This window comes from Eucyclogobius newberryi, unplaced genomic scaffold (assembly GCF_026437365.1).
Source record: "Eucyclogobius newberryi isolate DKJ021-1_F unplaced genomic scaffold, fEucNew1.0.hap1 SCAF_13, whole genome shotgun sequence".
In the NCBI taxonomy this organism is placed as follows: domain Eukaryota; kingdom Metazoa; phylum Chordata; class Actinopteri; order Gobiiformes; family Gobiidae; genus Eucyclogobius; species Eucyclogobius newberryi.
Window position 1 is genome coordinate 10,126,063 of NW_027315757.1, and position 14,777 is coordinate 10,140,839.

The 14,777-nt window shown below is 46.7% G+C and overlaps 1 protein-coding gene across 1 annotated transcript in view; it reads left to right on the top strand.

The window, feature by feature from the left end:
• Nucleotides 1-14,777, top strand: part of LOC140357937 (alpha-1,6-mannosylglycoprotein 6-beta-N-acetylglucosaminyltransferase B-like) — a 154,478-nt gene that overhangs the window by 31,163 nt on the left and 108,538 nt on the right. The window contains exon 4 of the mRNA XM_072442524.1: nucleotides 13,296-13,411. Within this exon, the coding sequence (XP_072298625.1) occupies nucleotides 13,296-13,411 (116 nt within the window). The remainder of the gene's footprint in view (nucleotides 1-13,295; nucleotides 13,412-14,777) is intronic.

A 14,777-nucleotide genomic window follows, 5' to 3' on the forward strand; every position in this document is an offset into this window, starting at 1 on the left:
AGCACGTATGACTGTCTGCTGCACAGGGCCGGTCCTGGGCATTATGCAACCCAGGCCATTGCCTCGGGCGCCAGCTTCCTGTTCAATCTCTAAATGGGATAAAGCTGAATATAATTAAAACATAGAAACATACTCTTATTGTGCATTATCCGTGTTGGGAATAACGGCATTTAAGTATAACAGAAGAATTGATTGGCAGAAAGAAAGAAAAAGAGATTTGACTGTAAAGATGACCAATCAGAAGCAGCGTTAGGCGGGTCGTCATCACACGCAGCTTTGTACAATCTTATTCCAAAACATACGACGAAATATGCAGCACACGTGTGGATTTTATGCATATTTATCGTTATTTGGCAACTCTTTTTGATGGAAGTGAACAGAAATAACAGCAGGAGTGCCATGTGCGAGCCGTTTCTGCAGATATTTTGATAACCTTTTGGTTTTTTCACCTCTGGTTTTATAAATGTATGTGTGGCGTGCATATGTTTGTTATGCTCTGATAACAGCGTGCGTTTGGTAAATGCGCTGTTTGAACAATGTCTGCTGCGGAAAGGCGACAGTTGTTTGTTTTGTTTGTTACTAACTAACAAGTACTTTTGGGGAGAAGTAACCGGTAACTATAACTAATGACTTTTTTGAGTCTCATGTGTGCAGTTCTTTGAATGTAAGAATGTATTTGTGTGTTTTCAAAGAGCTTGCAGTATTTCTTTGGTGTTTCACTCTCTTCAGATGTAGCAATCATTGAAACTGCCTATGAAAGGTTAAAATATTCATTTCACAAAAGGATAGTAGGAGTTCCTGCTTAAACAGGCTTTGTCGGGCTGCACATGTTCAGTAAACTTAAATCAATCTGAGCATTCACGGTCCTATTTAGGTGTTTGATTTTCAACAAAAAGGTGAGTATAACTAACTGAAAAACTGAAAAAGCTTGTGACTTTAATGTTATTTCAAACTAAAAGACTTTCACAAATCCGCTCACCTGTTGTCAGTTCTTTCTGGGCAGATTCAAGTCTGATTTGAATAACGGGGCTTCAGAAAGAGCAGTGCCTCCAGTTAGCTTCACCCCCCCAGTTAATATAACATCAGATGAAGAATATCAATAGATCCTTAAACATCTTGTAAACACAAAAAATTCCAGAATGTAGGCAAAAATAAAGTGGAAAATAGAGCAAATTCAATGGAAAAACATTGTAGATATATATTATTTTAATTAGAGAAGCCTCCATTCTGAAAAATTACACATTTGGATGAGTTTTAAAGGGCCTATAAATACAACACAAAATATACAAAAATGTTTTTTTGTACGCTTTTTCAGGCAGATGCACTGGGAAAAACACTAGGCTGGGAAAAAAAGTTAATCAAAACGATCGAGAAACCACAAAAATCCTTCAGGTATTACATACGATATTAATTAGACGAAAAAAAGTCTTACATTTAGCCTGAAACTATTTTGGATCCATACTCCTTTTGCGGGGAGCTTAAAACAGTTTGACCGAAAAGGGTGGTCGAGCTGGAGGGAGCGAGCCGCCAGCGAACTGTCAGGTGTGTGGCCATCGCCATGGCAACATGTCTTTTCTCATACATGCCCAGTGTACCCCGACTGGACATCACCTCGCTCCCCAAGCAGACAGGCTGAAGAAAATGTGCTCTGAAAGCCACAGGGGGAGAGCCTTACCTGCCGCTGTGCATACTAACACAACATTATTGATGACGAGCTGGCACAAAGGACAAACATTAGCATCCACGCTTGCCTAGTAAGCTGGAAGGAAATGTCTAAACCAGTCTCCATCGCTGTAGCCTCCTTATCAATCGAAATGGAGGGCTCTATGTCGGCTGGTATTGACTCTCCCCTAACCCTAAAGCCTTTTAGTAGAATCACAGACTCTTTGACGGCAACGATTTGCATGCATTTTCCTCAACTGGATCCAGCAAATGTGACTTTTGTTCCTTCTTGATCTGCTGTTTTGAAGATTCGCTCAATCAACTTATTTGTCTGAATGTTCCATCTTTTCTCGCAGATTGACAAGGTGTAAAAGTGTACTCAGAATACTACACATATTAATCTGGCTTCTGCCCCGAACGAAGACTCTCAATGTTGCGACCGTGAGACTTATAGTACAACTGCATGATTAAATGCGCTTTTTTTGCCCCGCTCCAATGAACTTTATATGACAAAATGGAAACTAAAAGTGGTTCGCTGATGACGGGGGGTAATAAAGGACTCTTCAACTCGCCCCACAGCATTGTATTCCCTCAATAAAAGTCCATTTAGGCCCTTTAAATGAGTTTGTGAAACCTACAATCACAAACCTGGAAGTAAAAATGGACAATCCCTTGGACAAAACCCGAAACATTAATTAAAGTCGAGGTTTTTTCAGCTCCGACAGTTGGTGAAGATTAAGCCCATTGTTTCTAGACGTCAGTTTGAAGTGTTGATCCGTGCTTTTATAACAGCCCGTCTGGACTTTTGTTACGGTCTGTGGGCTGGTGTTGGTCAGGTCTCCCTCGGCCATCTGTAGCTTGTACAAAATGCAACAGCGCGACTCTTGACTGGCTCCCGTAAGCATGCTCACATTTCTCCGATATTAGCTGAGAAACTGTTGCCAGTTTATAAATCTTTGCCTTGCTCCTCAATATTTATCCAGCCTTACGCTCATTCTCGCTCATTCTCTCAGGTTATTCAGATGATCCTGGCACTGCGTAACACAAAAAGGAAACAGAGAGGTGATGGAGCCTTTTCTGTTGCCAGTCCTCGCTCTGAATACTCTGCCTTTGTATGTAAGACAAGCTGATTCACTGGATGCTTTTAAGTCTCTTTTGAAAACATACTTCTTCTTCGTTCTTGTCTTCCATGTCTATTGACCATGTTTGTTTACCTATGTGTATTGATATTGTAACTTTGGTATGTCCAGCACTTTGGTCCCTCTTGCTGTTTTAAAGCACTTTGTAAATACATTCGATTTGATTTGAGTGAATGGGTTCAGAAACATCTTATTTCAGGAGAGAAAGGTAATCAGCTCAACTCTGATCCTAAAGTCTGTATGAGTGATTCATGTGGGCATAGTTACATTGTTCCTTTTCCATTCCAACAAATGTTGTTATCAGACTACAGCAGCTCTTTCACATTTTAGATCTTACAGGATCATATTTCATTAATGACATTTTTCTACTCATTGCTAAAATTCTGAATCTTGTGACATCTTCTTTTAAACCTCCATAGAGCTCGAGATCGCCCCGTCCCAACTCAGCCTAATGTTAAACCAATAGAGATTTGGATACTTGCCGTGGCGTTCATTTAAATCAAGTGCTTTTGTTAATATTGTTTTTGGCTAATGCATCTCTGTGATTGTTTTTCTGGCATTCGATCCTGAGCTCAATTAGGCCTAGTGACAACAGAGATATCAAACATAAACCAAGAAGCATTTACGCACGAATGTTTAAACCATAGGCTCCATAATAATGTCACATGCATGTTCTATCGCTGCAGAATTTCCATATAAACCTTAGGAAAACATGTCTATCATTGTCATACTTGCTCGTCATGAATCAATAGAAAAGTGCCTGTTCACACCATCAGATCTTAAGCTTGACGGTTGAGTGGATGACATATTCCTTGAAAGCACCTCTTCCTTTGACTTTGAGTGTGGGTACGTGCCTGTAGAGAATTCTCCAAAGTGTGATTTTGAATTAAGGTCGCACAGTGCATAAACTCTCCCTGACAGACAGCGATGGCTCCTGAGAGAATATTCAAATGGCTGGAACAAGGAGGGAAAGTGTCAACTCGATTACCCCCAGCTTGGATCTGACAAGCACGCTAATGGAGTGGCTGTGGGGTCAGTGGAAATCAATACAAACTTATCCAATCTTTAATCAAATGTAGAATAATTCTTGGTTGGATTGACAGACACCCATAAAAGCACTCAGTGTGGGGTTTGTGTTGTAGTAACGTTGATTTAGGATGTGCAGGGATAAAACAATATCATTAGCCAGGAGCGCGCAACCACAAGATATGCAAATAACAATGAATCATGGTGATCCTCTGCGATCTGCCCAGCCTGCTCAGGATCCTCCCTTTAAGAAGGCTGGATGCTGAAAGAAAGCATATTACAAGGGGAGGGAGGGCGGGACGAGAGGACAGAGTCAAGCGGGGACTGAGGCGTTAAGGAGCGTTCAGACCGTTCAAATTTGTGCCAGAGTTGGACGCCTGCACATTTGAAGGCTGGCAGTTGTTGTGTTTCCTGATGTGGCTGTTCTCTTGGTCCGATGGCAGAACTTGTTGAGAGAGTGGCTTTGGTGTATTTGACGCTCAAAACATGCCGCAAAAACGTTAAATACACAGGACGCCCATTGAGTTTGAGCGTAAACTGGACACTTTGGTTGCGGTGTGAACGCTCCTTTAGACTGGAATAAGAAGGCTTCTGGGTAATAGAAGCGGGCGCGTGGTCCTGCTCCCAAACCTCAGTTAACTTCATTTGGTGATATTGTTGGGTTGGAAAAAAAAAAAAAAAACATAAAAAATGCAATATTGATCCAAAACGGTTTTGTTAATTAAGCGAGAGAGAGTTTAAAGAGACATAATCACAAAAACAATTGCTTGTCAAAAACACTGTTTGCATAAACTGCATAAACTTAAATCAATGGTTTGCGGGTGTTTATTACATTGATTAATTACGGGTGTACCAAATTTTGTTGCTATTTTATCAGTAAATGTTATATTTATAGGGTTTGTAATAAAGTATATTTCTCACAAACATCTCCAGACATGTTGATGATATTAAAAAGTGTAAAGTGAATCAAATGTACAGATTTTGCCGATTTAGGGTGCATCCATCCATCCATCTTCTGCCGCTTTATCCGGGGCCGGGTCGCGGGGGCAGCAGTCTGAGCAGGGACTCCCAGACTTCCTTCTCCCCAGACACTTCCTCTAACTCCTCCGGGGGGATCCCGAGGCGTTCCCAGGCCAGCCGAGAGACATAGTCTCCCCAGCGTGTCCTGGGTCTTCCCCGGGGCCTCTTCCCGGTGGGACATGCCTGAAACACCTCCCGAGGGAGGCGCCCAGGAGGCATCCGGAACAGATGCCCGAGCCACCTCAGCTGGCTCCTCTCGACGTGGAGGAGCAGCGGCTCTACTCCGAGCTCCCCCCGTGTGGCCGAACTCCTCACCTTATCTCTAAGGGAGCGCCCAGCCACACGGCGGAGGAAACTCATTTCGACCGCTTGTATCCGCGATCTTGTTCTTTCGGTCACTACCCAAAGCTCATGACCATAGGTGAGGGTAGGAACGTAGACCGACCGGTAAATAGAGAGCTTTGCCTTTCGGCTCAGCTCCCTCTTTACCACAACGGTCCGATGCAGCGACTGCATCACTGCAGCCGCTGCACCGATCACGCTCCATCCTTCCCTCACTCGTGAACAAGACCCCGAGATACTTGAACTCCTCCACTTGGGGCAAGGACACCCCACCCACCTGGAGAGGGCAAGCCACCTTTTTCCGGTCGAGAACCATGGCCTCGGATTTGGAGGTGCTGATTCTCATCCCAGCCGCTTCACACTCGGCTGCAAACCGTCCCAGTGCAGCTGCAGGTCCGGGTTTGATGGAGCCATCAGGACAACATCGTCTGCAAACAGCAGAGATGAGATCCTGTGGTCCCCAAACCGGACACCCTCCGACCCCTGACTGCGCCTAGAAATTCTGTCCATAAAAATTATGAACAGAACCGGTGACAAAGGGCAGCCCTGGCGGAGTCCAACATGCACTGGGAACAGGTCTGACTTACTGCCGGCAATGCGAACACAGCTCCTGCTCCGGTCATACAGGGACCGGACAGCCCTGAGCAAAGGGCCCCGGACCCCGTACTCCCGGAGCACCCCCCAAAGGACACCCCGAGGGACACGGTCGAAAGCCCTCTCCAGATCCACAAAGCACATGTGGACTGGTTGGGCAAACTCCCATGAGCCCTCGAGCACCCGATGGAGGGTATAGAGCTGGTCCAGTGTTCCACGACCGAGACGAAAACCACTCTGCTCCTCCTGAATCCGAGGTTCGACTATCGGTCGGATTCTCCTCTCCAGTAGCTTGGAATAGACCTTACCCGGGAGGCTGAGGAGTGTGATCCCTCTGTAGTTGGAACACACCCTCCGGTCCCCCTTCTTGAACAGAGGGACCACCACCCCGGTCTGCCAGTCCAGAGGCACGGTCCCCGAACGCCACGCGATGTTGCAGAGACGTGTCAACCAAGACAGTCCTACAACATCCAGATACTTTAGGTACTCAGGGCGGATCTCATCCACCCCCGGAGCCCTGCCACTGAGGAGTTTGCGAACAACCTCAGTGACTTCAGCTTGGGTGATGGATGAGCCAGCCTCCGAGTCCCCGGTCTCTACTTCCTCTTCGGAAGACGTGACTGAGGGATTAAGGAGATCCTCAAAGTATTCCTTCCACCGTCCGACGACATCCCCAGTTGAGGTCAGCAGGCCTCCACCCGCACCGTAAACGGTGTTGGTGAGACACTGCTTCCCCCTCCTGAGGCGCCGGACGGTTTGCCAGAATTTCTTTGGTGCCGACCGATAGTCCTCCTCCATGGCCTCCCCGAACTCCTCCCAGGCCCGGGTTTTTGCCTCTGCGACAGCACGAGCCGCGGCTCGCTTGGCCTGCCGATACCCGTCGATGACCTCCGGAGACCTACAAGCTAGAGTGGCCTGATAGGCCTCCTTCTTCAGTCTGACGGCATCCCTTACTTCCGGTGTCCACCACCGGGTTCGGGGGTTGCCGCCACGACAGGCACCGGAGACCTTGCGACCACAACTCCGAGCAGCCGCATCAACAATGGAGGCGGAGAACATGGTCCACTCGGACTCAATGTCCCCAACCTCCCCCGGGACATGGGAGAAGCTCTCCCGGAGGTGCGAGTTGAATACCCTACTGACAGAGGGCTCCACTAGACGTTCCCAACAGACCCTCACAATGCGCTTGGGTCTGCCAAGTCTGTCCGGCTTCCTCCTCCGCCAGCGGATCCAACTCACCACCAGGTGGTGATCGGTTGACAACTCTGCCCCTCTCTTCACCCGAGTGTCCAAGACACGCGGCCGGAGGTCTGATGACACGACAACAAAGTCGATCATTGACCTCCGGCCTAGGGTGTCCTGGTGCCATGTGCTCTGATGAACACCCTTGTGCTTGAACATGGTGTTCGTTATGGACAATCCGTGGCTAGCACAGAAGTCCAATAACTGAACACCGCTCGGGTTCAGATCGGGGAAGCCGTTCTTCCCGATCACCCCTCTCCAGGTGTCACTGTCATTGCCCACGTGGGCGTTGAAGTCCCCCAGTAGAACAACGGAGTCCCCGGTGGGTGCACTGTCCAGTACCCCTCCCAAGGACTCCAAGAAGGCCGGGTACTCTGCACTGCTGTTCGGCCCGTAGGCCGCCACAACAGCGAGAGACCTGTCCCCCACCCGAAGGCGGAGGGACGCGACCCTCTCGTTCACCGGGGTAAACTCCAACACCTCTCCTTGAACCGACACCTTAACATGGTGGAGGGGTTTGAGTGCCCGAATGATCCCGGGAGCTATGTTGTCGGGGGCTTCATGCCCCTGGTAGGGTCTCCCAAGGCAAACAGGTCCTAGGTGACGGGTCAGACAAAGATCGGTTCAGAAGCCTCTTATGACGACGACTCGAACAAGGCCGTTTACGTCGCCCGGATCGGCGTCACCGGGGCCCCATCCTGGAGCCAGGCCTGGGATGGGTGCTCCATGGCGAGCGCCTGGTGGCCGGGTCTTACCCCACGGGGCCCGGCCGGGCACAGCCCGAAAGAGCGACGTGGGGCCGCCCTCCCGTGGGCCCACCACCCGCAGGAGGATCCATAAGGGGCCGGTGCAGAGAGATCTGGGCGGCAGTCGACGGCAGGGGCCTCGGCGACCAGATCTCCAGACACAGAGATTTAGGGTGCAATCTAAGCTATTTAAACTCTTGCTTGGTAACGGTCGCTAATGTTTAATCTGATTGGTTTCTAAGATGCATCGTTATTTACGGCTCTAAAAGCTACATTTCTTGTTCATTGACATTCATTACTGCAGTTTCTTCCCTTTTTTATTCACGAAGGTGCAAGAGCTCTATTCCAAAGCAAAAGTGCATATAAACTCCTGCTTATTATGGGATCTCTGCTTTGCACACATCAAATCTATCCATGCAAGTGCTTTTTTCTCCACCACAAGAATGATTAAGCGTTGAACGGATCCAATAAAGGTTTTCTTCTGTTGGTGTTTCAGGGACGTTTCACACATTCCAAGTCCTTGTTCAAATCCAACAGCAAATCAAAGTAACTATGCATAATCGAATGGAAAAAAGTCAGCGCGGCGTGTATTTATGTTGCAAATCCGGATGTTCTTCACGTTCTTTTTGCTTGACTTGAGGAGCTGGATTCGGCTGGAAAAAAGTCTTGCTCTATAAGTTTGTCGTAGGGGTGCGCCTTGGGTACTTCTTAACTTTTATGTGCCATCCAGCGCCTTCTCCCAGTCATATAATGTGCAGTATCTAACAGAGCAGTAATTGGCCACTTTGGGACTACTTTTGAAATGCTATAGTAGGTGACCAAAGCCAAGCTGTTTCAAGAAGCAACTTTCTCACCACAGTCAGCTTGAACTCGAGAGAATTCTTAGAACATCTTTATTGATAACAATATAAAAACAAGCAAACCAGGGGGAGGAACAAATACCAAAGCAAAACAAATAAAGCATAAACCAAATAATAACAAAGTCAGGCATATGTTCCCCTTGTATGTATCGGCCTCATCTGTGTCTGTATTTTGTCCATTTTAGAGTTAGTTCATAGTTCAAGTAGTGGTCAAATTGTAAACAGACACAGTTATCTTGTCATTCTTTGTTGGTGTTTTACATCCCAGATACATAGTTTTAAAATCAAACGTAATGTCCGCAGAATGGAAGGGGAAGGGGAGGAGAAGGGAAAGACATGGGAAGAGACGGGAAAAGAGAAGGGAAAGAGACAGGAAAGAGACAGGAAAGAGAAGGGAAAGAGAAGGGAAAGAGAAGGGAAAGAGAAGGGAAAGAGAAGGGAAAGAGAAGGGAAAGAGAAGGGAAAGAGATGGAAAATAAGAAGGGAAAAGAGACGGGGAAGAGACGGGAAAGAGAAGGGGCGGTTGACTGTTGCAGTTGTTGGTGGCGATGATGGATGATTTTGTTTTCTTTTTTTCTTTTCATTGTTTTCTCTTTTATTTGTCATGATTGTTTCTACTGTTGTCGTCATCGTCGTCGTCGTCTTTTCTCCCTCTGCCTCCTCCTCTGATGTCTCCTTACTTGAACACACACAGTAAAATAAACTTGAAAAATGACACACAAATAATCTAGTCCAATATTTAATAACTTTGGAGCAGTCGAATCCCATGTATGTTTTCTAATCAGAATTCAGAACACATATTAACTGCTAAACTCTTATACATTTCACAACATGTTTGACAAAACTACCTTGTTAACAGTTTTGGTTTTATTGTGGCCCTACCATTATAGTTAATTATGTAGGGGTATTCAGCCGTTCTGTTAGCCAGCCTTTCTCTACAATAATCTATAATTTCCTTTTTATTTGTGTTGCTCGGCCTGAACACAGAGAAGGCATATTTATGTATATTTACAGATATCAAGTTGCCGTTTCCTCCAGGCCAGCACAGAAAATCTATACATCATTAGTGAAATTGCTTTGCCCGACCCACATCCAGAGCTTTTTAATGAGAGCCATGCAAATACACAAGCACAACCAGATGGAAGTTTAGAGCGGGCAAGACACTGCGAGTGAACAGATTCAGTTGGAAATTTGGACGTTTTGTGTCATATAGTTTTGGGATTGGCTAAATCTGTAAAATCAACTAAATTTCATACATTTCCAAGATCAAAGTCTGTATCAAGTTATATAATTCTTCAGAGGGAATATTCTACTCTATTCTATAAGTCGTCCCATTATAGAAGTGACCCTGAGTGACCCTTTGTGCTGCTCTCAGTGAATCTGGGGAGCAACAACATCACAGAAAATGAGCTCAAAAGGTCCATCTGTCATGAGGATCTAACAGAACAGCCAGAGCTCTGACGGACAATAGTTTGATTTGTAACACAGAAGTTTTCAGTTCATTCTGATCAGAGGAGCTGGAGGGAAAAGAAGAGGGAGAGACAGACGATCCAGAAGCCAATGTTGAACTCTTTTTTTTATATGTTTGCACTCTTTATAAGTGACCCAAGAGCCTGGCCACTAAACTACACTTTTCCTCAAACCAGATCTATTACTTTCTTACTTGGTCATAAAAGTCTCAGGTGCCATGTGACTTTAAACTGTATTTGGACAGAGACTGTGTTTGGACAGAGACTGTGTTTGGACAGAGACTGTGTTTGGACAGAGACTGTGTTTGGACAGAGACTGTGTTTGGAGACTGTGTTTGGACAGAGACTGTGTTTGGACAGAGACTGTGTTTGGACAGAGACTGTGTTTGGACAGAGACTGTGTTTGGAGACTGTGTTTGGACAGAGACTGTGTTTGGACAGAGACTGTGTTTGGACAGAGACTGTGTTTGGACAGAGACTGTGTTTGGAGACTGTGTTTGGACAGAGACTGTGTTTGGACAGAGACTGTGTTTGGACAGAGACTGTGTTTGGACAGAGACTGTGTTTGGAGACTGTGTTTGGACAGAGACTGTGTTTGGACAGAGACTGTGTTTGGACAGAGACTGTGTTTGGACAGAGACTGTGTTTGGAGACTGTGTTTGGACAGAGACTGTGTTTGGACAGAGACTGTGTTTGGACAGAGACTGATTAAAGTGTTTCATTGGACGTTTTTGGAGAAAAAGCTATTTTTTCATTGGGAGGATTTTTTCAAATTAATTTACGCTAAATAGATAGAGATGGATAATAAGAGAAGAGAGAGAGGAAGAGTAGAGAGATAAAGAGAGAGAGAGAGGAAGAGTATAGAGATAAAGAGAGAGAGAGAGAGGAAGATAGAGAGAGAGAGAGAGAGAGAGAGAGGAAGATAACGAGAGAGATCGTGATAGAGAGAGAGGAAGAGAGAGAGAGGAAGAGAGAGAGAGAGAGGAAGATAGAGAGAGAGAGGAAGATAGAGAGAGTAAGAGAGAGAAAGAGAGAGGAAGATAGAGAGAGAGAGGAAGATAGAGAGGGATAGAGAGAGCGAGAGAGAGAGAGAGAGATAACGAGAGAGATCGTGATAGAGAGAGAGGAAGATAGAGAGAGTAAGAGAGAGAGAGAGAGAGGAAGATAGAGAGAGAGAGGAAGATAGAGAGGGATAGCGAGAGAGAGAGAGAGAGAGAGAGATAACGAGAGAGATCGTGATAAAGAGAGAGGAAGATAGAGAGAGTAAGAGAGAGAGAGAGAGAGGAAGATAGAGAGAGTAAGAGAGAGAGAGAGAGGAAGATAGAGAGAGTAAGAGAGAGAGAGAGAGAGAGAGGAAGATAGAGAGAGTAAGAGAGAGAGAGAGAGAGAGAGGAAGATAGAGGGAGATAGAGAGAGATATGAAGAAAAAGGGAGAGACAGGAAGCTAAATAGATGGAGATAGATAATAAGAGAGAGAGAGAGAGGAAGAGAGCAAGAGCGAGATATGATGAGAAAGACAGAGAGAGGGCGCTAGATAGAGAGAAAGAGAGAGAAGGAAAGAGAGAGAAGGAGAGGATGATGGAGAGAGATAGGATGAGACAGACACAGACGGAGAGAGGGAGATAGGAAGAGAAAGAGAGGAGGGTGAGGGGAAGAGAAAGATCGAAAGAAAGAAAGAGCGGAAGAGCGATGGAAGACGAGATGAATCACAACTAAATCAGACTCGAGTACGAATGATTGCAATTTAAGATGCACTATGTAAATATTCTGCTTGTCTCTAGGGAATGCCCCACAGCATGGCATTATACCTATCTCCATGGAGACGAAGCAGGTGCCGCATCTAGGCCAAGTTATAGGTCAGATCTGTGGTGAGCCGAGCCCACTCGCAGGAAGAACGCACGTTTTCAAGGTCTTTTTTTCAGCCAAACTGTGTGATATTCCAAGCAAAGCAAATAAAGCGACCTCCGTGGAGATGTGCAGAAAAGTGACATAGTACACCTTATTACTTACTATAATAGGCAATAATATGTACTATAATAACTAGACCTGCTCCAGTTGTCGATACGGCTCTTGTACAATGGCTTGAAAGTTTTCCTCGGACATTTAATCCAACTGTCAGCAGCTTTTTGATCTATTTGTCTATTTTGCGGTTTTAATTTCATGCTTCACGTTTTTAGGCAATTAGCTTTTCATCTTCTTGTTTACGCTCCAAGTGCAGGGCAAACAAGCTCAAGTCCAGATAATGCCAATAGTCTGCAGCTAATTTGAGCTGTGAAGAGGTCAATACAACAGTGCTTAATTTTGAAAGCGGTTGAAAGAGAAATAATATGCAAGCGAAAAGAAACTATTTGCACAAAAGAAGTCCAAGAACACCGCACAGAAAGGTTCCCCGATGCTCCGGGAGTTAAACCTGATGAGACCTTTTAGTGAGAACAATGCCACAGTGAATGAAATACATTTTAAAGTCACTGCCAGGAAGTTATTCTACAACAATACAACAACTCGTCCTAATTTTTAAACATACACAACCCTGTTTTGCAACTAACTCATAAGAAAGCTGTATAATCACATTGTTGTGCTATGCTAATGCTAAAAATAATGAATAAAGCTTTATGTCTTTCCTTTAAAATTTTTAAAATTTTTAAAATTTTTTGACTGTATTTGTTTATTTATACATATACATATATACATTTGTACATATAAAGGATGGTTTCACACCAATCGAGCAGGTATTTGTGGAGAAAAGTTGAAAAATCTGTAGAAAATGACAGGAAGTGACATCACACAAGGTAAAATATTCAATTTTTTTTCCCAAGCGTAATTCAACAAATTAAAGTCGCTCTCATAACTTTTCATTTGTTAAAATAAAAAAAAAAAGTGCCATTAGATGAGTTTTTTTCCCAGTGTTTGCTGGGTAATTTCCAAGTGTGATGTCACCAATTACAAACAGGAAATAAAATGATAAACCTAAAAAAAAATTACAATATTTTTTCGCTAAATATATAAAACTTAACTATATTTTAGTTCTATGAGTCATCCAACCTGTCGGCCAGAACCAAATATGCTGGAAGTTTAAGGCCAAAAGCTGAAACTAAAACATGCCCGATCATCAACCTGATAGTATTTTTCCATTTTGCATGATTTCCTTTGTTTCTAGAATACTTTGTCTACATGTGTGTTTTTCTGTCTAAGCAGGATCCAGCCTATCGGGCCCATGGTGGAGCGCATCCAGGCCATTGCCCAGAACATGTCGGACACAGCGGTGAAGGTGGAGCAGATCCTCCAGCACCGCAGCGTCACCAGCAGCAGAGGTGAGGTCGCCATGGGCACAGGGATGCACTCCCACAGGTCCCACAGGTCTCACAGGTCCCACACAGGTCCCACAGGTCCCACACAGGTCCCACAGGTCTCACAGGTCCCACAGGTCCCGCAGGTCCCACAGGTCTCACAGGTCCCACACAGGTCCCACAGGTCCCACACAGGTCCCACAGGTCTCACTGGTCCCACAGGTCCCACAGGTCCCACAGGTCCCACACAGGTCCCACACAGGTCCCACAGGTCCCACAGGTCCCACATGTCCCACATGTCCCACTGGTCCCACAGGTCCCACAGGTCCCACAGGTCCCACAGGTCCCACACAGGTTCCACACAGGTCTCACAGGTCCCACAGGTCCCACACAGGTCCCACACAGGTCCCACAGGTCCCACACAGGTCCCACACAGGTCCCACAGGTCCCACAGGTCCCACAGGTCCCACATGTCCCACTGGTCCCACAGGTCCCACACAGGTCCCACAGGTCTCACAGGTCCCACAGGTCCCACATGTCCCACTGGTCCCGCAGGTCCCACACAGGTCCCACAGGTCCCACAGGTCCCACAGGTCCCACAGGTCTCACAGGTCCCACAGGTCTCACAGGTCCCACAGGTCCCACAGGTCCCACAGGTCCCACAGGTCCCACACAGGTCCCACACAGGTCCCACAGGTCCCACATGTCCCACTGGTCCCACAGGTCTCACAGGTCCCACAGGTCCCACAGGTCCCACACAGGTCCCACACAGGTCCCACAGGTCTCACAGGTCCCACAGGTCCCACATGTCCCACTGGTCCCACAGGTCTCACAGGTCCCACAGGTCCCACACAGGTTCCACACAGGTCCCACAGGTCTCACAGGTCCCGCAGGTCCCACACAGGTCCCACACAGGTCCCACAGGTCTCACAGGTCCCACAGGTCCCACATGTCCCACTGGTCCCACAGGTCTCACAGGTCCCACAGGTCCCACAGGTCCCACACAGGTCCCACAGGTCTCACAGGTCCCACAGGTCCCACAGGTCCCACAGGTCCCACAGGTCCCACACAGGTCCCACAGGTCCCGCACAGGTCTCACAGGTCCCACAGGTCCCGCACAGGTCTCACAGGTCCCACACAGGTCCCACAGATCCCACAGGTCCCACAGGTCCCACAGGTCCCAGAGGTCCCACAGGTCCCACAGGTCCCACAGGTCCCACACAGGTCCCACAGGTCTCACAGGTCCCACAGGTCCCACAGGTCCCACATGTCCCACTGGTCCCGCAGGTCCCACAGGTCCCACACAGGTCCCACAGGTCCCGCACAGGTCTCACAGGTCCCACACAGGTCCCACAGATCCCACAGGTCCCACAGGTCCCACAGGTCCCAC